At 43.0% G+C, this 24,448-nt stretch overlaps 2 protein-coding genes across 5 annotated transcripts in view; one reads left to right on the forward strand and one right to left on the reverse strand.

Annotated features, from left to right (window-relative positions):
• Positions 1 to 1,890: 1,890 nt before the first annotated feature.
• On the reverse strand, positions 1,891 to 14,947 carry CCNI2 (cyclin I family member 2). Of its 2 annotated transcripts, XM_033140049.1 has the most exons (7): positions 14,444 to 14,759; positions 9,869 to 10,025; positions 9,103 to 9,237; positions 8,198 to 8,272; positions 5,695 to 5,835; positions 4,162 to 4,392; positions 1,891 to 2,498 (listed from the first exon to the last, which is right to left on the reverse strand). In XM_033140049.1, exons 2-7 carry the CDS (start codon positions 9,980 to 9,982, stop codon positions 2,091 to 2,093), a joined length of 1,104 nt encoding a protein of 367 aa, XP_032995940.1. In that variant the 5' UTR covers positions 9,983 to 10,025; positions 14,444 to 14,759; the 3' UTR covers positions 1,891 to 2,090. The 2 variants fall into 2 exon arrangements, with proteins under 2 accessions (XP_032995940.1, XP_032995941.1); XM_033140050.1 differs by lacking the exon at positions 5,695 to 5,835 and having other exon boundaries at positions 14,444 to 14,947.
• A 2,695-nt stretch (positions 14,948 to 17,642) lies between these two features.
• The window catches only part of KIF3A (kinesin family member 3A), a 28,852-nt gene continuing 22,046 nt past the window's right edge, over positions 17,643 to 24,448 (forward strand). For 2 of the 3 annotated variants that reach the window (XM_033140052.1, XM_033140053.1), the window contains exons 1-3: positions 17,644 to 17,733; positions 22,263 to 22,536; positions 23,950 to 24,094. In XM_033140052.1, coding sequence (XP_032995943.1) covers positions 17,728 to 17,733; positions 22,263 to 22,536; positions 23,950 to 24,094 — 425 coding nt within the window. In that variant the 5' untranslated portion in view covers positions 17,644 to 17,727. Of the gene's footprint in view, positions 17,734 to 22,262; positions 22,537 to 23,949; positions 24,095 to 24,448 lie in introns of all 3 variants that reach the window. The other variant, XM_033140051.1, reaches the window with a different exon arrangement.

The following is a 24,448-nucleotide window of genomic DNA, read 5'->3' on the forward strand; positions in this document are numbered from 1 at the left end:
GTAATATATTTGTATAAATAAAAATCTAATAGAACTACAGTGGTACCTCTACTTAAGTTCACCTCTGGTTACATATCCTTCGGGAGATGTACGCAGCAAACCCGGAAGTGTTTTTCCGGGTTTCGCCGCATACGCAGAAGCACTGTACTGCACCACGTGCATGCACAGAAGCAATCTGGTCTACCGCCGCACGCACATGCACAGAAACGGTCCCTCCAGTTGCGGAAACCTTGGGATCCTACTGGAGCTCCGAAACAGATCCCATCCGCAACCGGCGGCACCACTGTATTGTCTGTATCAGTCCTGAACTACATGGCCCATCAAACCAAATACAGATCACCAGAGATGGTGTCCCTCCACAACAACAACAATTTTTATTGCCTGCCAGGGACTATAATTGTAAGAGCAATGAGAACTATTTGGTAAGCTACAATACATGGCTGGGGATACTATGTTCAACTGTGTGAATCACAAGTTGTGCAGGCGTATTTTATGTCCTTTCATAGGGCTAGAATCTTTTTTTTATGAAAAAGAATCTGGGATGGTGAATTCTGCAACATTCCACAGTTCTATGGCATAGCTGGGGAAGTGTGGCTATAGCATCCTTCTCCAATGCTATGTGCAGAAATGGTTGCACCCCCTTCCCATAGATATGATAAGAGGGCCCGAAGCCAACGTTTTGTTGTTCATAACCTCATTAGCAAGCGTATTTCACCTGCATCAATACAGGCCTGCCCATTTCTTGCATTTAGGAATAAGGCACCAAGTACAGGAGGACTTCACAATTATCTACTCAAATGAACTTTGCATGATGCTTGCAGTATTCATTCAGAGCTGAATTGCATGATCAGATACAGGTATGCTTCAGCCGAGCATGTCATTGTAAAAGAAACCTAATACAGGGTGGTGATGGTGTGTATACTAATGGTTAGCTCCCTGACAACTGGAAAGGGAAGCTTGCTCCATACATAATTTTAAATATGAATAATTTTAAATGCTGCCCCCTTTTTTTCTTTTTGCTAAATGTGACCCTTGAATAACTTTCCTGCAATCTCTCCTCTAAGTGCAACTTCCTATGAACTTGTCGAAAAGACCCCATGGCAAAGAAGCCAGAGACATTGCATTCCACAGTGCGAAAGAAAAGTTCCAATGTTTTACGAATTGTTCCATAGTCCAGTAGGGTTGAAATCAGATGAGCACTCCAGTTGTCTTTGACTTCAGAGTCAGTCAGCAGGGAGAAAAGTTTAAATTGTTCAGCAAAGGTAAACTCTTCTTGCAGCACAATTTCACTAAGGTTGAAGCCCAGCTCACACACCTTTATCCAAGTGGTGTTCTATTTTATCAGGGCCTGGAAAATGTCTTCATGCCGGCCCCTATCTAAGCTTAGCTGTCTGAGCCTAGCTGCATGTCATTAGTCTACTCATCCCTACAACTAATTTTCAGGACTCATTCACGGCTCAGTAATGACGTACAATAGGTTAGCTTGTGCAGGAGACCACAGTTAGTGTCTGAATAAAAACAAACTATCCTACTGTGTACACAAAAGGAAGAGAAACCTAGGAAGCTCCCACTCCTTCCTGGAATAGGGCTTGATCTGTATTTCTAAGCATAGCACATAGCCCAATCTGCTGAATGCTGATCCCTGAAGTTTTGTATTTCAGCTGCTTGTAGATCAGGGTTTTGTTTTGTTTTATGTGTGTTTAGCTTTCAGTCTCTCTTAAGAGTGGGCCATATCAAAACAAAGGTAAGAGCTGTTTGACAGTGGAACAGTCTCCCTTGGGCTCTCTTTTGTTGGAGGTTTTTAAAGATGGATGGGTGGCCATCTTTTTAAAGAAGATGGATGGGTGGCCATCAGTCATGGATGCTTTGGCTGAGATTCCTGCATTGCAGGGGGTTGCACCAGATGACCCTTGTTGGGGTTCCTTCCAACTCTATGATTCTATGAAAAAAGGCATGCAGGGTACAGGAAGGATTTTAAAAGGTAGAGAGTTAAAGGTTTCAAAAATAGGCAGTGCTTCTTATTAACAGCTCTACTAACAGCTGAAATAGCCTTTGGAACTAACTGGTCCCGTGGTGCTACACAGAAATCATTAGTCAATTTGAGGAACAGGCTGTAATGGTGGACAAGTGCTGTTGCTTTCTTCTTGCCTCTGATTATCACTGCCACCCATACTGCTGGTCTGCCCAGCTTCCAGGATCCCATCTTCATTGTACAGGTATTTGAATCCATCGTAGAATTCATCAGGCTGCATGTCATCTTCATGGGATTTGGCTCTGAGAAGTATGAAAGCTGATGGGCCTGGCCAGCTCCCTCTGGCTCCTGAGTTAACCAGTGTTGTTTGCTTCACTATGGAATAACAGCAGGGTAACCTTTTGTTCAAGTGAGTTTGGATGTTTTGGTTTGCAGGGTTGAATATATAAACAGCATTGGATGGTTTGAAGCCCAGGAGGTGCTGATCAACAAGCTCTTTACAGTGGATGAATTGGGTGCTGTCGATCTGTAATGCAATACATAACACAACTATTTTTTCCCCTCAACTTCTGAAATTATTAGCTGTCATCAATTTTCAGTTCCAGTATCTCCAGCTGTACTAAACTAAGTCAAAATCTATTTCAGGGGATATGCATAACATGTACTAGTTTCTGTTGCATATAGCAAATGTGGAGTCTGTGTATATCCTGGCTGGGTTCGAACACAACAAAAAACTATAGTTTGTTTTGTTGTCAGAAGTCAAGCATAACACAAAGCATGGCTTGTTTGGTGCCCACAAACCAAAATCTGAAGCTGGTTTGCAAACCATAGCTGCATTAACTGTGGCTTGCTGTTTCTGAATTGACAGGCCATTGACAAAAGCACAAAGAGCCATTGCTCTAAGCTGATCTACCACAGACTGAAGTGCACTTATGAAGCAAGTCCTGAGCAGATGGGAAAACAAAAGCAGACAAGCTGCTCAAAACCACTGTTTGCTCAAACTATGGTGGAAGTTCTCAACTATGGTTAACATAAGCCATTGATTAATGCTGTGTTTGAACCCAGCACGTGACTTACTGTTGCACAGGAACCTACAAATGGCATTGTGCCAGTGGAGTCCCTAAAGTTCTGGAAGTTGTTACAAGAGTCACATGGTAACTCCACTCAGATCATTGAAATTTGACCCTTGCACAGAAATATCCCCTAATAGTTACTATAGAGCTTGAACGGGGCAGGGGAAAAGTTGCTATGGCAGAAAAGCCAGAGTTACGCCTGGTCTCTCCCCTAAATATTAGTACAGTAGGACAAGGAACTGGAGAGAAAAGCAAGGCCCAAAGTTCTATGCTGTACCGTTCCTCACCTACCCCAGGGTGGCTTTATAGTGCTTTCATTCAGAAAACTTGGGACTACTCTGCCCTTCTTGTTCACAGCAGGATTGCATTGGTGCCTAGTGCCAAACCTAATTACTCTTGAATTCTCTAGGTCCTCATTTAGAGCTTGGCTTTCAGGAACTGGAGATAATAATAATAATTTTATTATTTATATGCCACCCATTTGACTGGGTTGCCCCAGCCACTCTGGAAAGCTTCCAATGAAGTATTAAAACCTCAAATGTTTTTTTAAAAAACCTACATGTACAGGGCTGGCTTCAGATGTCTTCTAAAAGTCAGTTAGATGTTTATTTCCAGGGCATTCCACAGGGCAGGCACCACTACTGAGAAGGCCCTCGGATCTGGATCTCAGTGTCTGGGCTGAACGATGGGGGTAGAGATGCTCCTTCAGGTATAATGGGCCAAGCAACATGAGGCCATGTGAGTTTTTAAAGTTTGGGGTGTGACAAATTGTCATAATGAGAACAGTGGTGATGCTCTATTGTTTAGAATAGAGAATCTCTTGAAAGCGTGACCTAAATTAAGCACAATGTCATGGCATCGCATAATCCAATAATGGGCTTGGAATGGCTGCCCTTCATCCGGACCCTAACTTTCATTACACTAACATGGATTTTTGCATCCAGCGGAGGGGGGGGGAATGCATCCTAACAAGACACACCAGCACTCCTGAGAAGTACATGAAAAAACGTACATTAAATGGCTTTAAAGTATTTGTGAAGTTTTTTTCCCCATTTTTCTTTTTTCAGTCTTTGTGCTGGCCTCAGGTTTGTGCCGCAGAGGCAGTTTGACTCCTACCTGTGCTTTTTTTAGCAGATCAGTAATTGCAGGAAACCAGTCAGGAGTCAGCCTCTCCAACTCTAAGGTGATGATCACCAAAGCCAATGTGGAGCCCTTAAACTGCAATACTTGGTGGCATGCCATACAGTGCTGTAGCTGCTTGGTCAAGAATGCGGCATGGCGGGAAGGATTCCTCTGAGGCAACCCATTTAGTAGATGGGGCCACTTGGACATCACCATGGCATGGAACTGGAGAGAAGAGAAAACATTTATATCACACACACACACACATATATATATATTTAAGCACACACGCACATTTATTTATATTTATTTATATATATACGTATATATATAAAACAGAACTGAGGTCAACTGTGAACTTTGTACGTTTTCATATGTCATTGACCAGAAGTGCAAACTAATCCTTATTCATGGCAGGAAACCTCTTATAAAGTTTTGTTATTATTATTTTTTGTCCTGCTGTTACCATTTGTGTCGTATTTGCCAAATATTGAAATGTTGAAGCTTCTACTGAATGTAACTTAATTCTGAATTCGTTGCATTGTTCGCAATTGTCAATTCAGAAGGTTTTGACTTCTCGTTTGTATAACTGAGTAACAGTGATAATTCAAGCCAGCAAACAGAGGAGAGAGAGAGAGAACAACTGATGATGCTTGGAAGCAGAACTAATACAATCTCATCATCCTGGTTCTAATCAGACATTTCCCCCCAAACAATCCTAATGCCAGGATGACACAGGAATCAACCCTTTGCTATAAAGCAGGGATAGGGACTCTGCAGCTCTCCAGAAACTGCTGGACTGTAACTCCTGTCACTTCTGACCACTGGCCAGGCTGGATGGGGTTGATGGGAGCTGGGGTCCAGCCACATTAAGAGAGTCACAAGTCACCCACCCATGCTGTGAAGAGATGACCTCTGAGAGACATTATCACATGACTTTTGCCTTACTATAGCACATGGTAACTTCTTAACGGAGAGTTTTCTTCCAGAAAACGTTTAGCAAATAAGATGTGACTTAAGTGCCAGATCAGAATGATCTAATTTGCCTAAAAATGAGGGTCAAATATTTTTATGCAGGGTGAGAGGAGTAAAGAAAAGCTGATCTGAGATGCCCCATTTGTGAAATGTAGCAAAAACTCTGAAAGCTTTTTATGTACAGTATTGAGAGTGCAGATAGTTAGAAATATTTTTGCAGTGTATATTTAAAACAAACGGAACAAATCTCTAGTGTGGTACAGTATGAGCTCTTTTTAAAAGTCATTTATTAGTTGTCCTTTCAAAATGGGAGTCTACATTGTTTGTAAATCAAACTTTTGGAATAGTTGGGTGTTCAAATGGAATTTCAATATCTTGAACAGTAAATTCACTTCGAAAGATTTGCAGATAGTTAAGAATGAGTGGTCTGCGAGGCTAACTAGAAGGGAATGTATGTGTACCATTGCTGTTTTCTGGTCTTATTTGGTAAAAACAACAACCCTAAGTTTAGCCTTTTGCAAAACAGAAAGAGAAAAAATGTCTAGTGCTTACAATGTTTAAGAAATCAATTGATGTTGGTGTGTAAAGATCCCAGTGAAGTTTATTGAGTATAATTCTTTCCATTCTCACAATCTCAGCTGGAGAACATTTACAACCACTCTGCACTGCAAGCTTCTTTACCGATGGTATTATCTGTTTTAAAACAAAAGGGAAAATAATAATAATAATAATAATAATAAAAGAAGCCCAAATTCCTATGAATTTTTTTATGGTGTGGTGTGTGCGCTATTATCACATAAATGAAATGCAGCGTACTCAACTATCCTTTCTGGGGTAAAAACCAAGAGGTCCTTGAAATAATCCCAATATTCATTATAGCACCATGTTCTCAGATTTTAATAAAAGTAACTCCCCACCATTGTGAATTCCCTTATGTATGTATAAGACTAATTCCACTGGTCATGCATCTTGAGGATGTATGAAAACAACTTGCCTTCAACTTTTTTTGTGTTCTGAAACAATGGCTGGATTCTTTGAGGTTTTTCTCTCTTGCGATTTGGCTATCTTTATTGCATATTCATCTTCACCTCTAGAGTACTAACCTTAAAGCCAGAGAGGGGGACTTCTGCAGGCCAAGGGCCACATTGATCCACGGTCAACCCTCTGAGGTCCACATGTCAAAGTAGGTGAGGATGAAGTGTACAGTGAATGTGCCCCCACTTTTTAAAAAGGACCATGCTTGGGGTGGGGTGGGGGTGTCTTGAGCAAGTCACACAAAAAACTTTTGGCACTGCAGAATCACCTGCCTGAGTAATCAGTAATTTTATATATGTATGGATACATAAATAAATATAAAGGTTTGGTGGGGGGGGGTGTTAATGAACATATTTTTGAAGGATCTTGGGAGGCCACAAAAACACTTTGGTATTACAGTGGAGTATCCATTCTGTTAATTTTCTTTGTTTTGTTTTGTTTTAAGGACAAATTTTGGGGTGGGGAGGGGCAAAAATACCTCTTGGGACCTGTGGGTAACAGATTAACGATCCCTGAATTAAAGTTAAATTTGTGACACCAACCCTAAAACGTACACTGAATGAAGGCCTGGCTAAAATTCATTATGGATATTTCTGAGGAATTTTACTCCTGAGCTTTAAATGTCAGATCTTGTTCAATAACAGAGGCCTAATTGTATTCTAGCTTCTACAGTGACTTTGTACACATAGCATAAAATCAGGCCACAAGTACACAGTTTTTCAAGGATTCTTTGAGAAAGGAAACAATTATTATTTAGAGCCTGCTTGACTAAACAATAGAATTTATAAGAACTTGATGACACAATCAACAATCTTGTGCTCAAAGCAGAGTTCAGGATTCTTCAGCATATCCAAAGCAGGAATGCCACTTAATTTATTTATGGAATGTATTTAAATCCCACCTACTCTCAAGTTGGGATCCAAGGTGACTTCCAACATTTTAAAAGCTTCATTATAAAATAGAGCAATCATAATGAACTAGTTAAAAAGAATAATCAAAATTCATCACAAAAACCAGCAATTAAAATGCAGCCCAGTGATCACGTTCATCTGCATCAAGGGCTCTGCCACACTTCTGTATGCCCCATGCCTAGAAAGCACGGGTCCAAGCAGTTTTCTGTTTGCTCCACAAGTTCTAAGCATGGGTCCGATTGGTTTCGCCTTTGCCCTGCTGCTTTCCCCTGGAAAACCCGCTATTTAGTGATAAATTGGAACAAACGGCAATCTCTGGAAAACCAGATTGCCATTTGTTCCAATTTAAAGTTTTCCTGGGGAAAGCAGTGAGGCAAACAGAGATAAGCACTTTGAAAACTAAGGCCTGTCTGAATAGGAAGATCTCAGCTTGATGGTGGAAGGATAACAAAGCAGGAGCCAATCTAACTTCTCTTGGGAGTGAATTCCACAAAACAGGTGCAGTCACAAAAAGGGCTCTGTCTCATGTCACCACCAACCATGCTTCTGATGTTGATGGGACTAAAGGAAGGTGCTCATTTTAGCACCTGAGCAGGTTTCCACAGGGAAATGCAATCTTTCAGGTAGTGTGGACCCAAGCTTTCAATTGCAACTTGGTGCACTGTTTGCAAGCTTGTCCAAGATACCATGTGGTCATCGAAGCATGGATCGGTATGATTGCATCGGCAACCACCATGCATCAATAAATGCAGCATAGCAACCAGACAGGCAACTAAAAAACAGAGAGTGTATGATCCAAGCAGACTAAGGCAAGCCTCTAGATGTTCTACAGTAGTTTTGCTGCTGAACATCCAACAATGTCACTATAACCTTTACACACCTGATACATTGAAATAAGCATTCATAATGGGTTTTAAACTGACAGGTAGCCTATTGGGATAAACAGGCTCCCTCTGACACAGGTTGCCCATAAACTTTCACAGTGGCTTGAGCCATTCCAACTACACACATCCATAAAAAGGAGGGGGGTGTCTGTGAAGATCCTGTACATGTCACTTTAATGTAAGACAAATCCTTCTCTTAGGTTGCCGTGTTTAAAACATACACACCTCATCTTCTTCATTGATTTTTGCTGCAAGAACCAGGCAAGCTGTTGCAATGCACTGGAGGTATTTTAACTGTGCCTGAAAGAGAAGGGTAGTAGTTTAAGAAAAAGAACGGAGGAAAAAATACCCAACTGGGAAAATAACTATTAAAAACTATATTGATATATATACATTTTCATGCTTCTGAGTTGGCTCACTGTGGTGCACCAAGCAGTAATGAGAGTCTATCTGAGTAACAGGAACATGGCAATTTAGCAGTGGTACTCTTTAAAGCTATACAGTGGTACCTCGTTTTGAGTCCACCCCGTTTAGGGTCCATTTTGTCCAATGTCTGTGGCAAACCCGGAAGTACCAGAATAGGTTACTTCCGGGTTTGCAGCTCGCGCAGAAGCAATAAATCGTGCTTTGCGCATGCGCAGAATGGCGCTTTGTCAAGGGTCCATTTCGTCGAGGGTCCAGGGCTCCAGAATGGATCCCGGATGCAAAAGGAGGTACGACTGTATATGGTCTATGATGGAATCACTTCAACTTCAAGTAATTAATACAAGACAGAAAAGCCACTGCTTTTTTAAATATCAGAATTAGGACAGGGAAGCGAGATCAGTGTTATTCACGCAGAATGTACCTATTTCATATATTCCCTTTATTTTCATTTTAATCAAAGCACTTGGGTGTGTTTCAGCCCTAGCTCATGCTAACATTGATGGAGAAGCTCGGTTCGCACTTGGAGCTGTGGTCTACAAACAGCTTACAATTTAAAGCAGCCTTCATGGGGTACCAATAGGACTGCACTGCACATCTGGATCCAACTCTCTAATATTAGATGAGTGAATGCTGCAGCCCAGCGAAATCCCCATTATGTTTTCCATTGATAATAAAAGGAATAGGGTGAGGTTGAAGCTCTTTACCTTCACTGATGCCAACAACCGGTTGAAAAAGCTGACAGCCAGAGCAAATGTTTCGGAGCAAAACTGAAAGAGCGAACTCGATTCCCTGATCCACAAAACGGCTTTCTCGTAATAAAACGGAGATATGTCCGTGCCCTGAAATGGAATAATGGGGTTGGTTAAAACAAACACAATAATTTGGGATCTGCTGGAGTTTAAAGAACGTAACTGAGAGCGAGGCTGGAAATATATTCCCAAAAAAAATTAGGCACACATAACAGAGATTTTGCTCTAGCTTCTCATTGCTCACTGTAATCAGGATTGGTTATTAATGTCTAGATGGAAGAGTTTTTGTTAAAGACAAATAGTCTCTTACCCAGGATGGTTCACAGGTGCAACTACTGAACATGAGAACAGAGCTCTTTGATTTTACCCAGGCTCAGTCTTTTTACTTGTTCAGAAGGATTCTGCTGCTAAGTAAAAATCACCAAATGTATCCCAGACTACAAAAATGCCTATCTGCATAATACAAAGTGCATGGTGGTAGACTGTATGGGTGCATGTGATGGGACTGGTCCCCTACCCACTAGAGCAAACCAATTTATATTCATTTTATATGAAGGAATTATAATCAATTTTTGAGGAACTCTTCTTTATCTCCCTACCCCACTCAAACTGACTAAATAAGGTTGCCAATCTAAGGACATTACCGGTCAAAGGTTGAAAAATGCATGCCACGTGGCTCTCCAACTTCATGAATCGCAGTCCTTTTCTATGATGAGCATACCTTCAGTGTGAAACCATGGAAGACTGGCACCTTCCAAGTCTCTGTCTCTCTTGCTAGAGCATGCTCCATTGCCAAGGCAAGTTTCTGGCTCTCCGGAGGTCCTTTGCACTTCATAGCGGTTACTGAATACACCTGCTTCCTGGTGAGGAACCACTGCCTTACAACCAGAAAACAAAATAAAACGATTAGTATTATTTCTTACAGAGCTACAGTCCAGTGTGTAAATGGGTCTGCACATAGACTATATAAGTTGAGCCTCTAGAGCCATTTTGCCATGTACATTACAGGTGTGTTATGATGACCAAACTATTGACAGGCAAAAAATATTATCTAGACAGGTCACTATATCTACAAGACATGGTGAGTAATAATTCTGGCTAGTTCTAACCTCAAATGCAATGTGTCATGATTAAGCAACTGAACAGAAGGCTACTCTTTTGCTTGTTTTAATCACCTTCTGTTCTGGCTTCTTTTTTTAACCTGCTCTTTTCATGCTTCCTGGATGAAGCCTATCCTTGGTAAGGACCAAAGAACGTGATACACCCACTATAAGGAAGGCGCTTTAAATTATTTCACATGAAACTATTTCCATGTGTCAAGCTGTGTGCATTTAGCAGCTCACACTCCAAAAGGGACCATTTCCTCTATGTGTCACCACAAAGCCACTCCCACAAATAGGGGTGGTGACATGGAGGGAAGTGCTCTGTCCACACAGGGAGCTGTGGCAGATAAAGAGCTTGCCATTTAAAGCAGCATTCATGGGGTACCAATCATGTTTATTGGCTCAGACACACAGGGAAAACACAGCCAACTAACACACTTTCCCCCCATTGCACGTGGAGAACTTCAAACCTCTTCTTTGGTTAGGGAGACCCACGACTTACGTATTCTACAATTTATATCTTGCACCTTCAACACTAGCATGATCCCAGAGCGGATTACAGAAATGTAATAAAAGCAATAAATAAGGCAATACTTAAAAAAGAAAAGGCATACAAAAACTAAAAGCGGACTCATTTTTGTGAGCCCTTGCCATAAAGGCAAAGGCATTTGTTCTTAAACAACAAACAAAACCCTGAGCAAACTAAATCTTCAGAGAATGGTTTTAGGATTATGTATATGAAGCACTATGGAAGAAAATTAAATCTCATGTTTGTGAGTGATAAGTGCCTGTGAACTTGTGCTTCTCTATCACTTTGGTTTCAGTACATTTGTTTTTACATGTGCAGACACATACAAACTGACATGCATTCCCTAGCTTAGGCCAACCACACCCCAATCTTGCTTGCCAATTTGGGAACTGGCCAGAATGGTAAACATGGTTCAAAGCAGATGTCAGACATCTCAGAAAACTGACACCTCAGAATGACTGCCATGGCACTAATCAAGATTGGATAACACATTTGAATGGCACATATCTGGCACACACAACATTATGGATGTACATTCAAACATGCAAAGAACAAAAAATGAAATGATGCCAAAGGACGCTAAGTGTACAAAATCATTTGGATGCCTGTCACTCAAACTGATCTACCAACTGTCCTGGATGGGTGAGAACTGACCTGCGGTAGTGTGTTTAATTATCTGGTCAAGCCACATCTTCTGGGATTTTTTTCTCCTCCCCTTGTGAAATTCTAATGTATACATGCAGGGGGTACTTTTTCCTATTAGATTCTAAACCAACAAGATCCTTCACACAGCAGGATAATGAGAGGTCAGATGATGTCGCACATGTCAGGACTCCCCTCAAAACAACAGCTCTGCAACTTTTTGTCTAGACAGATGAAAACGGACAAACAAGCAGTGATTACGTCACACACAGAGTCACATGCCCTATGGTACCATACCTGACTATACAAGTTCTGGATCAGGAGACAACAGATACAAGGTATGTTTCCCCTTCCCACAAAACATAGAAGAGGAAAGAGTTGGTGAGGGTGTCCACAGGAGAAAGGCCTGCGGGCAGCTAAAGAGATGGGATGAAGCATTATGAATGGCACAGACTTATATGAGAATGGACTGGAGTCCATTTGTACAACGTTGCATTTACAGTGCCAGAGGATCCCTGTGACTATTTGATTGAGATGTGACTAGAAATGGTGTTAACTCATACAGAGGCTGTTGGGCTCCTGACCAGGCTTCTCAACAATGGAGAGCTTCCAATTTTCCAGTTAGAACCCCCCTTCAGACCTTCATGCTAAATGCACTAAAGCGAGGGATGGGATGGGATGGAGATGCTAGCATGCCCATCCCTTCAACCTCTACACAAATAATTGTGCAACAGGATTTTCCGCTCTCTCCTCATGTACCCCCAACTTTTTGGACAAGATTTGGGGACAGTGCATGGCACACATATGGGGCATGGAGGAATTACGTTGCATATGTGGAAATCATTCTGCTTGCACAGATAATAATTGTTAGGGATTAAGCCCTGTTCATGTAAAAACAAACAACCCTGTATTTTTGCCCATGGGGTAAGGTATTTTATATGCATTTCTCTTCACTGGGTTACATGCAGGCTCAAACTGTGGATGGAGCAGGGGCACAAATGCAATTAGTAATGTGGGGCAGGACATTTTCTACTGCTTCATTTAGATCACTCTCTAAGCCACTCGGAAAGTTTTCTGGCGGGAAAATCCCTATAATCACAGGCAAGCCCCATCCCCAACACCTCTGTCTTCATGCATTTAGTGTGAACACTTGTAGTGAATTTGTGATCATGTTCATTTGAACACACTTATAAATCCTCCCACATCCTCCCAGTCGAGAGGTTCCAAGAGTGTTCAACAGAACATGCTTAGAAACCCTTTCCAGACCTTCACACTGGGGACAAGGCTTGCATCGGCCCCCATTCACATTTTGAGCCCTTCAATGTTCAGCTGAATGCTTGAACATGGCTTACGGTAAATTGCCAGGTTTTGTACTGCACCTCTCTCCTACTGTACAATCAGTCTCTGAACAGAAATCTGTGTTTCTGGAACACTGAGGTGCTGGGGTTAAACACACTGCATGAAACTGGACCCAAAACTAATAAACGACTAGCCCAATACCACAGGTCCAAGAGGTTGCAGGGAGCAGAGATTGTTGCAGCTTTTGAGAAACAATGTTCAAATGCTGATGTATGCAGACTGCCACATAAAGTACAAACAAGTCCACAGTAGCTAATACAGAATCCTAAGTTTAGCAAATCAGAAGCACTCAAATATCTGTTACCATCCTCAAATTTGTTACTCAAAAATTAGGTTAGAGCAAGGTTATCCCAGCCTCCTCGGCCTGAAGCATTAATGGCCGCCCTCTTCGCCACTACGTTTGGGGATGCACCTGGCATAATATCATGAAGTGGTTTACTGCCCCCAGGCTATAAAAGACTAGCAACTGATCCTAGGTGCTAACAGGTCATAAGCTGTGCCTAAGATCAGAAACCTACAGGTAAGGAACCTTTTTCCTTCTGAAGGCTGCATTTCCTCATGAGCAACTTTTCAGGGTCTGCAGCCAGTTGTGGGCAAGGCCAAAGGCAAAGATGGATGTGGTCAGAAGGGAAAGTGGGAGGAGCAATATTATTACATTTTTATAGTAGACTACCTTTCAGCCATGCACAGCCTGAGGTTCCTACATGCATATCTCTGCATCCAAGCGAAGAAGATCCAGTCAATGAAAAGCACATGAGGGAAGAGTGAAAAAGTGACAGTGAGGGGTGTGGCCTGGGCAGAGGAGGTGTGGCTATCCCTTTAGGTAACCACAGCTAAATTTGACCAGGAAAATAACACAATTGAAAACCCTCTTCCCTCACCCAGAGGCTCACCTGACACCTTCCTTTTTGTTGTTTGCGTAATAGACAAAAAACTTTTAAAATAACTTCCCCAAGCTTTCTAATCCTCTGCAAAATTATTTTAATGCTGTTTTGTGTTTTGTTTTGTCAACCGATTTTATGCCACTGCTTTAGATTGTGATGTTTTAATGTGTGTCCCCCTCCTAGATTTATTGTAAATTTAATTTCATTTAAGCTGGCCGGGTGAATTCATTGAAGGGTACGGAATGAATATCATCAAGAGATAATCCCATCTGAGTGCGCCATTGCAAAAAGTTTGCACCTCTCATAACTTAGAAACCTTTGTTTACAAACACGGAGGAGAACCACAGTTTGTCGCCTTCCAAACTGTGGTTCTCCTCCATGTAGCACTGACATCGGGCACATCCTGTTTAAAGCCTCAAAAAACAGCCACACAACAGGGAAAGAAGAGACAGGAAAACAAAAAAAGGCAGGAAAACAGACGGCTGATAACCACACGACTGGCCTCCTTCCGTTTTCACGAAAGGAAACAAAACAGACGACGCTCGGGTCACATGACTGGCTGGCACTTTAAAACAAAACACACACACAAAAGTGCCCAGCTTTCGGAAAGCAAAACTCCAGACGAAGTCAAGGGAAGAGATCGACATGGCTAGAGAGGTGTCTACCAGAGTGCCAGCCCCAGATCGGGAATTGGGAGAGAGGTGGGGGGGGCACATCTGTCGGGTCTCCAGAGAACGAGCCTCTTCCTTCCCCTCCCTTCTGGTCCGATGGGCTCTTACCTCCCTGCCCGGGGCTGGCAAAGTGTCCGAGGCTCCGGATGCTCCGGCGGGGCTCTGCCCTTGACGTTGGGGGCCCTTCTCTCATGCTGTTCGGCTCCGCGTCGCAAGCAAAGGCTCGATCCGATGGGAAGAGGAGGAGGACGAGACGCCTCCTCCGATCATAGTTGCGGCTAGTGAAGTTAATGGGCCTTGCTAAGTTCCAGAAGTCCGGGTGTAAGGAGCAGCGTCCTCCTGCTTCTAAACCCAGGGTGGAAAATAATAACACAACAATAATAAAGCAGCTTTAAAGTATCTTTGTTGGATCGCTGATGCACCGTTTGCAAGGCTCCCTCCCCGAAAGCGCAACAAAACGGCTGGGAGAGTCCTTTCTTTGTGGGCGGATTCAAACCGCGGCAGGCTCCGCCTCTGGGCTTGGGGGTTGCTCACAGCGACAGCGCCTTTCCCTCGGATGGATCTTGTGGGGGGTGGATGGGGCGAAGTGGCTCAGGACGTGACGCCGTGCATGAACCTCGGGGGCGGGTGGGGATCACTGGGCCAGGCGGATTCAACCCGCGTGCGCCTCCTGGCTGACTCTCGAGCAGGAACACCAGCAACAGCTGAGCGTCGACTCCTCTGCTGCCCCAGCCTCCTGGGGAATCGCTGGACCGCCCCCCAACAGTAACAATATGGCCTTTGTTTGGACTGTTCTTGGAAAACTCCCAGTGATCTCTCTCTCCTCTAGGAAAAAAAAAAGGCAAGCGGTCTGGCAAATTCTTCTCCCCTCTCTCAGGAGACTAGAACTCAGGGCTAAGCAAAAGCACCATAAACAAAAGTACTTCTTCTTTATAGAGGGAGTTACAGGTGGGTAGCCGTGTTGGTCTGCCATAGTCAAAACAAAATCGAAAATTCTTTCTAGTAGCACCTTAGAGACCAACTGAGTTTGTTCCTGGTATGAGCTTTCGTGTGCATGCACACTTCTTCAGATACACTTTATAGAGGGATTTTGCTCCCCAGAAAATCCACCATCTTGGAGGGTTTTAAAAGAAGATAGGTTCATGGAGGGCAATGGCCATGTTCTACCTCCCTGGTGGAGGCAGAGTGCCTCTGGATGTTAGTTGCTGGAAACCTCAAGTGGGGAAAGCACTCTTGTGCTCTCCTCCTTCTTGAGGCTTCTCTGGGGCATCTGGGCTGGCCAGTGTGAGAACAGGATGCTGGACAAGATGGGCCTTTGGCCTGATTTAGCAGGACACTTCCTAGGTTCTTAAGCAAATTGCTATGAAAATTCATCGGAATGGCATACTTGCCCAAGCCCAAGACTGAGTACTTATTCTGGTGGCGAGATAGGGATCCTTTCTATAGGCAAAACAATTAAATGTATAGTGTAGATGAGGTCTATTATTGTGTCAATAACAAAAAAGTTCATACTTTTTTGGGGGGGGGTCCCCAAAGTGTTCCCAGAAAAATTATCAAATCATATATAAAGGAAATGCAAATCCTGAAAAAATTTGGTAGATTTGGGTTTAAAGGTTGAGAGATAAGAAGACGATTACTACTGTAAAACATTAGCTAAAGTAACTTACGTGCATAAGGAGAGTGCTGCTGAATTGGACCAAATGCCTATCAAGTCCAGCATTCTGTTCTCACGGTGGCCAACCTTGGGAAGCCCTAAGCAGAACATGAGGGCATAACATCTAGTGTAGACCACTAGGAGTCTTAAAGGGGTAGCAGGTGTTTGTTTGACACCAAATTCCAGAATATTTTCATTTGGTGATTAACTTGTCCATTAACAAATGGCCCCACAGATTGCCAAGATATTTCTGCTGGAAGTATGTTCTTTGAGCATGTGAAGATTCTTGTTTCAAAGGCAAATAACAAGATGGGGCATGAGACCTGCATGAAGAATCTTTGTTAGGCAATTTGTGAATTTGTCAAGTAGCACTCTACCTGGATCCATAGCAATGGGTTGCAGCGCTTAAGGCCATCACATATGCAAGAACATTCTCATTTTCTCACACATGCTCCAACAGTGGCACTCAGTAGAAAGCCCTGAAATGGAGCCTTCCAAAGGCAGGGAAGGTGAGAGATTGCATTAGATCCTGACTAAACGGGTCTCACTGCCATTGCAGTGCATTTTCAATAATATGTGGGGGGGGGGAGGTATTGTTTTTGTTTGTTATTATGTTATATGTTATTGTATTGTAAACCACACTGTGATCTTCAAATGATTATTATTAATTGCATGATGACATCTGGCCCAGCCTCCACACCAACTTCGTACTGGCTCAGCAATCTCACTGCAGTGGGTGACTCCACCACTCCACAAAGCCATGCTGGTGGAGGGAAGTCTGGACTGCAGCCTGGGTTCTCACAAGTTATGTGGCAATTAACGGGTGCAACTTTCACTGAAGTCATACATTTAGCATGTTGTGCACAACCAGGATCCACTGTTCAAACTCTGGGAGTGTGAAAGCTGGGTGAGGGTGCGAGGTTTGGAAGGTAATTGTTGTAGGTAGCAGATTACACACACAAAAGGAAAGGGGTTTCCTCTCAGTGGTAGCAGGGCACATGAATTGCAAGAAGGTTCAATCATAGGCATCTCCAGGTAGGGCTGTGAAAGACAGTTCCGAGTTACACGGTGCCTACAAGCTTCAAATCAAGCGGCACAGAACACCTGCCCGCCATTTAACGCGATGGACGTTGCTCAAATACTCGCCTCCCCCGAAAGATTTTGCTCCAACTGCTTCGGACACCATCCGGAGCTGGCCAAGCACATTGCAACGAAGGCGGGGACTGCAATGAAGGCAGGGAATACAGCAGCGTAGGATGTCTCTCCGCAGCACTCGAGCGCACTTTCGGCCGCTTCCATAGCTCAGCTGCTCGCGGACTGCTAGCTTTAAGGACTGAGACCCAACAACGTGACCCGAGCGAGCGCATCCACACATTCTCTTCCCTCCCTGACGCCCCTTTTCCTCCTGGTCTCCCGCGTACTGCGCCGCCGCCGCCGCCGCTCTGCCTTCCTTTCCTCCCATTGGCCGCATACCCACTCCAATAGCCGCCGGGCGCCGGAGCGGCCGCTTCCTTATTGGCTGACAGGCCTCTGCATGACGCAGGCTGAGGACCGGAGGCGGGGAGGAGCGGGCTGCTCCCGCTGTCATCCAGTCGGCGCAGGCGCACTGGGGCCGGCTATTGTGTTAACCATTATTGTAGCGAAGCGGGTGGGCTGCTGCCGGCCTCCTGTTCCTTCAACGCCCCGCAACCCCGGGCCCTTCCAGCCCCGCTGAGTCCAGCGCAGGCAGGCAGGCAAGATGCCGGTGAGAGACCGAGCTCCCCCTTCCCCGGCGCCTCGGCTCCTTCCCCGCCCTCCCTCCTTCCCTGCGCGCTGCGGGTCCGTTGCTAGGGGCGGCGCTGGCGGAGAGCGAGGCTGGGCGCCGGCGGGTGAAGGGCCGGGAGGGCGGCGGGCTGCAGGGCTTCTGCGGGTGGGCGGGCGGTTCTTCAGGCTTATGGGCCGGGGGCGGCTTCGCATGCATTAAACGTGTTGTTGTTGCTGCTGCTGCTGCTGTTAATAATGTCTACCTTACTGGAGTCAGTAACAGCTACCTCACTTATGCTATTAATATCTAATTTATGTATGATATCTACCTTACTGATGGCAGCTGTTTTTTAAAAAAGAAAAAGCCACCTACAGAACCGATTGGAAAATTCGCAGTAAAAGCATGTGGGCTGTTGTGAATATAATATATGCATGTGTGTTTGTGTATACATGCATGCATATACAGTGCTTTTTTCTGGGGGGAACGCAGGGGGACGCATACCCCTAAACATTTTGTGAATCTTTGTACTTTTGTCCATTTACTGTATTTATTTTTCCCGATGTGAAGTATAAAATGGTGATTTCCTTGAATCAAAATAAGAGTACCCCTAAACATTTTTTTTTTTAAGAAAAAAAGCACTGTACACATACAGATAGATAGATATATAGCGCCCTGGGGAGATGACTTAGGTGCTGCTAATGCAGCCGTTTGATTTCACATCATTGATGTCTCTCAAGACAAATGGATGCCAACCATGTATGTATGTATGTATGTATACTGTTCATTGGCCTTGGGCCCTGAAGGCAGCTCTCAAAAGCGAGATCCCTGCAGTATGAAGCCGATTGAAAATCCAAAATGAAACCATCATGCGATTACTTGTTGTGATGCTCTGTGGATAGATGTACCTCGCTGAGCAGGGCCTTCCCTGAAGGCAGTTTTCAAAACAAGGTTTCCGTGGATTATGGCCATGTTTAAATATGCAATAAAATCATGTGATTATTTGTTGTGGTGCTGTGGGCATATGCCATACTGGACAGGGACCCTTGAAAGCCAGCTTTCAAAATGAAATCCACAATAAAATTGTGTGGTGTTATATGGGGATCACAGTCAATGCCTTCAGCCTTAAGGCAGAGCAAGTTTTGGTATTTACTACTGCGTGCATGGGTGACAAGGTTGTTATCCTGTATTGAATTAAGCCCTGACTCCGTTTTGTATGTTGGGGATGTCTGTGGAATAAGTATTTTCTAGGAAATGTGATTGCAAAAATAAAAGTAAAATATATTTAAAAGATGATCCCAGGAATCAAATTTAGCCTGTAAAAGTCATTGAAATCTCCTCAGGTTGACTTAGTATGGCATATGTTAATACTGTATTGCTTGCAAAAGATGTTTGCTTGCATAAGAATATGATGCCTTATACCTACCACAGTGCTGTGAACTTTCACTGATGCTGTTCATTTGCTTTTTTTGAAGCAAAACAAACATTTTTTCCTGTTGTTACAGATGTCACAATGTATGTGTAGCTGAACTTACCGCTGAGTCAGAGCCTTATAATGCATTCTGTTGTGTCTAAGTAAAAGCTTTTTGATGTGTTTGTGATTTCCTTGCTGTGAAGTCATATGCATCCTCTGTAAAGCTGTAGCAACTTTATTAAATGTGTATGCTATTCTACAGCAAGACTTCCTAGGCAATTTAGTATGAAAGTCTAGACATCAGAGTTGTCTCAAAATTGGTTAAACTGTGGCTCTCCAGATGTTGCTGGCTTATAACCCCCCATCATCCAATGGGGGTTATCACCATCCTAACAATTGTGACTGGATCTGATGTGAATTGTATTTAGCAACATTTGGGTGGAGGGTGAGTTTCGACTGGTGATAAATAGGAGTGGTCAAAGGGTTTACGAATGCACACACACACGGAATTTTGCACGACCCTCTCAGATGGCACCCACCAAAGTGGATGCAAGCACATAGGTAAATATTAAGGATCGGATGAAAAGCCTTGCCAGAAGCTACTGTTGCTTTTCATAGACAAACCATTTGCCTAGCCTTTGGCTGGTTGACATCTGATGTCCTTTTGAAGGGGGGGATTATTGGGTTGTTTTTGTTTTATGCATTTTGTGTTTTTTATATTGTAATTTTTTGTTGTGAGCCACCTGAGATCTACAGGTATAGGGCGGTATACAATTAATAATAATTTCAACAATATATCTTGGCGGAGGATGACATGGAGGCTAAGGCTTCAGTCTTAACTCCACTTACCTGGGAGTAAACCCTATTGAATTCAATAGGACTGACTTCTAAGTAGATATGGTTAGGATTGCACTGTTGGTGCTTAAATTGCCCAAATACCACCTTGTGTAAATGCATCTCTGACTTAGAATTGTAGAATTGAAAGGAGTGTTGCAGGCTATCTAGTCCAACCACTAAGCTTGCTTCAAAAAATCCAGAACCAGGTCATCCACAACAAGTTGCTGTTCACTGTTCAGCCTCTTGCTTGAAGACCTTCAGCAAGCAAGACCCCAACCCTATTCTGGGTAATTGGTGCTAATGTTAAACTGTTCAAGCAGTTCTGTTAGTGTTCAACTATAAGTCCCTTTGAGCTAGTGTCTGTGGCAGCAGATAACAAGTCTTTGCCCTCTTCTGTGTGATAGCCCTTCAGTTTTTTTGAAGAGTATATAGTCCCCCTCAGTTTCTTTTTCTTTTCCAGGCTAAATATACCCAGTTCCTTCAGTCTTTCCTCATAAGACCATATTTGTTGTTCAGTCTTTCCTCCTGACCAGGGGTCCCCAAACTAAGGCCCGGGGGCTGGATGCAGCCCAATCGCCTTCTAAATGCGGCCCGCGGATGGTCCGGGAATCAGCGTGTTTTTACATGAATAGAATGTGTCCTTTTATTTAAAATGCATCTCTGGGTTATTTGTGGGGCCTGCCTGGTATTTTTACATGAGTAGAATGTGTGCTTTTATTTAAAATGCATTTATTTGTGGGGCATAGGAATTCGTTCTTTCCCCAAAAAAATATAGTCTGGCACCCCACAAGGTCTGAGGGACAGTGAACCGGCCCCCTGCTGAAAAAAATTGCTGACCCCTGCTCCTGACCATCTTTGTTGCCTTGCTTTGAACCCATATTTCAGTTTGTACCCTTCTTTAAGTGTGGCACCCAGAACTGGACATGGTACCGTATTCCAGATGAAGTTGGATCTATTAATGGAGTTTAAAATCACATTTGCCTTGTTTGCAGCTGCATCACACTACTGACTCATGTTCAGCTTGTAACCTGTTACAATCCTGAGATCATTTTCACCTGAACTGCTGCCAGGACAAATATCTTTCATCCGAGACCTGCATATTTGATTGTTTAAATTTTATTTTCACTTTTGCATAAATGCAGAACTTCACAGTTTTATTTTGTTAGCCTTTGTCTTAAATTGTTTTGTTTACAAAAATGTATATCAAAGAATATTGATATTGACAATGTTCTTTCAGTGCATGGTATTTATAATATGGTTCACCCTAGAACAAAACATCTCAGTGTAAATCTTTTACTTGGCAAATGTAACACATTTAAATATGGTGTAAACCCTTTTGAAATTTTGGGATTTTACAAAAAAAATCTGCATGGCAGTTTGAATTACTTTTGAAACATGTACGCTGCAATCCAAAGAGATATCGGTGCTCCAATATTCTGATGTCACCCTCTTTTTTTGGTCCACTGATGTTCTCTTTCTCTTTGGAGAATCTGGGGAAGCATCTTTGAACTCAGGGAAGTTTGGGAAAGGGCCTATAGTCCCTCTCAACATGGCAAGTACAATAAGTTCCAGCCTTCCCCCTAACTTTGTAGCTGGAAACGATCCCTAAAGTTGTGCTTTGAAGGTGCTTGGAAGTCTTTGGAGATGCAGCGCAAGTGCGCAACAAGTGTGGGGATGATGATCCTCTGCCTCAATTCCAAGGTTGGGACAAAGGTTCAGGCCCTCATCTTGGAGCACTGAAACAAGCTCCAGACCAGGAGAGGAATGAATAATTCCTCCAGTGGTACAGGGTACCTCTTAATCTGCTGGGTAAATGCAGAGGTAATCCCTGCTCCCTCCCCTGCTTTTTTTTTTTTTAAAAAAAAATCTTATATCTAGAGAATAAAAGTCTATAAGCATCTAAAACAAGCATCTACAATAAATTTAAGCAAAGGTCAATTTTTCAAGTTTCTTGTAGACCTTTCTCCAAGCTTAGAACTGATATGGGAAGCATGGGAGAGACCCTGGCATTTGAAGGTGTGGTGAAGTCAGGGTCAAGTCCTTTCCTCACAACCACTTTGGGTACGGGGCAGAGGCAACCACAAATTTTGAGCGGGTACCAAGGCACACAAAAAAATTGAAGGGCCTTGAATTTGAGGGTTCAGTGTAACAGTATGCTGTTTCTCTGCCATCAGAAGCAGTTGTTATCTAGTACAGTAGGTGGTGATTACAGATCACTTCTTTGCTTTACAGCTTTGCTTCTTTCATGAATTATAATTGGCTATTTTCTTTCTTTATGTAGATTAATAAATCTGAGAAGTCGGACAATTCTGATAATGTTAAGGTTGTTGTTCGCTGCCGGCCTTTCAATGAACGGGAGAAAGCAATGTGTTACAAGATGGCAGTTAATGTCGATGAAATGCGAGGCACCATTACTGTCCACAAAACAGATTCTTCCAATGAACCTCCGAAGACATTTACATTTGATACCGTTTTTGGACCAGAGAGCAAACAACTTGATGTTTATAATTTAACTGCAAGGCCAATTATTGACTCTGTTCTAGAAGGTTATAATGGTAAGTGCTTCTTTGTTGCATAAAAATGATGGTATGAGGGACTTTGTTTTGTAGTAAACATCCTTCTAGAGCTGACCCTTGCTTTATTAAGAACTGCAAATATCCCGTGTTGTTTGCACCTACTGTTCTGCTTAATTACAGAATGCCAACTGTTCATAACAGTGTGCTGCTTCTGTAAAGTGCCTCTGTTTTTCTAATTGCTAACATAATCATCAACATTTTACAGTACTGTGATTAAGACCTGTTCACACACTTACGTAATATTCATCCTTCTTTCAAGTCCTCTTAGAATCATATCTGGTCCCCATCAGACAGCATGTAGATTTCCTCTCCTTTTTGCAGAGGAAACTTTTGTTTAGAGAAATAGTTGTGTCCAGGGATAGCCAGCATGGTACCTTCCAGATGCAGTTGGACTACCAACACCCACCAGCCTGTTCAGACCTTGGGCTCTATTGCACTCCTCTTTCCCCTTTCTTCTTTCAGTGGTACTACAAGGAGGAGACTGGCAGTTTCTGCTTCCTGTTAACAGCAACTGCATCCCACTCACAGGAAAAAAGTCAGGATCATAAAACACAGGTCCTAGCTTTGTCCAATAAGCCATAGTTGAAACAAAACTACTAATATTCTCACAGCTGCATTAAAGTAAGAGATGGGCAAGGTCAAAGTTTTAGCAAGCTCATTGACATAGCACTGAACCATAGTTTAGCATTGTGTCCATGCCAGGAGTCGACATGACACCATCCCTGACTTTTCACTTGCTTTTTCCCCAATTCCTGTTATAGGCCTGTTCTCACATTATGTATGTATGAATTTGGATACATATACTCGAGTCCCCCACCGCCTTCTGGTGTGTAGCCTAAGTTGCATTCATACAGAAGCCTTGAAGTTTTGTTTTGTTTTTAAGGCAAAAGAGAGAGACCTAATTATGGGACCATGCACCCTTTGTAATAAATGGGGAAGGCATTTATTTTGCACTTAGTAATGTGTATCCTACTATGACAAGTAAGGTGGATTTTGGGCCTGTGTTAGAATTAGAGGAGGGTGTTACTGAACTTGTACATGGAGGCTGCTAGCTAATACTGCTGAGAAAAAATAAATTTAAAATAAATTTTAATGGGATTCCCCTTCTATGCTTGTCCTAGTGATACATACTTTCTTGATAAGTAACAATTTTCTTCCCCAGAGGTAATGTTAAATTTCAACCCTCAGTTTAAATGAAAAATGAAGAGATGGTTTAATGAAGGCAAAACTAAGGAGGTGGGAGTGTGTTGAGTCTTAGGTTCGCTGTGGCCGGTGCACATCATGCTAAGCTAAACCATGATTTACCCAACCCTTGCTATTTACATTGCATTGTCTTAATAGTACTGGTGGTATCCAAGAAAGGATTAACAACTTCTCTGCCCTATATTGCAGGCACCATTTTTGCTTATGGACAAACTGGAACGGGGAAAACGTTTACTATGGAAGGTGTCCGGGCTGTTCCAGAACTCAGGGGGATCATTCCAAATTCTTTTGCTCATATTTTTGGCCACATTGCAAAAGCAGAAGGTGATACAAGGTAAATCACTTACTTGCTTTCCTTACCCCCAAACCCTAAAACACCAGTGCTGGGTGAGGCCAATGGCCAAAACTAATCCAGCAACCTGTTTCAACACATTCTCAGCTCAATGCTTCCTGGAAGCCCGCAATCAGGGCAGTCTGTTGCATTTCCCCTCCATCTGGTGTTTAGAGTGTTAGCTTAGACTGAGGTTTGGATTACTTATGAACATGCGAGGTTCCAGTTTAGCTATTAGTGGTTTTATGTCTACCCAAAACCATCCTCCATGAATTTGTCTGATTTCATACTAAAGCCACTGGCCATGGCCACATCCTGTGGCAGTGAATTTCTCCAGTATGTGTTATACAAAGAAAT

Source organism: Lacerta agilis, chromosome 2 (genome assembly GCF_009819535.1).
Source record: "Lacerta agilis isolate rLacAgi1 chromosome 2, rLacAgi1.pri, whole genome shotgun sequence".
In the NCBI taxonomy this organism is placed as follows: Eukaryota; Metazoa; Chordata; class Lepidosauria; order Squamata; family Lacertidae; genus Lacerta; species Lacerta agilis.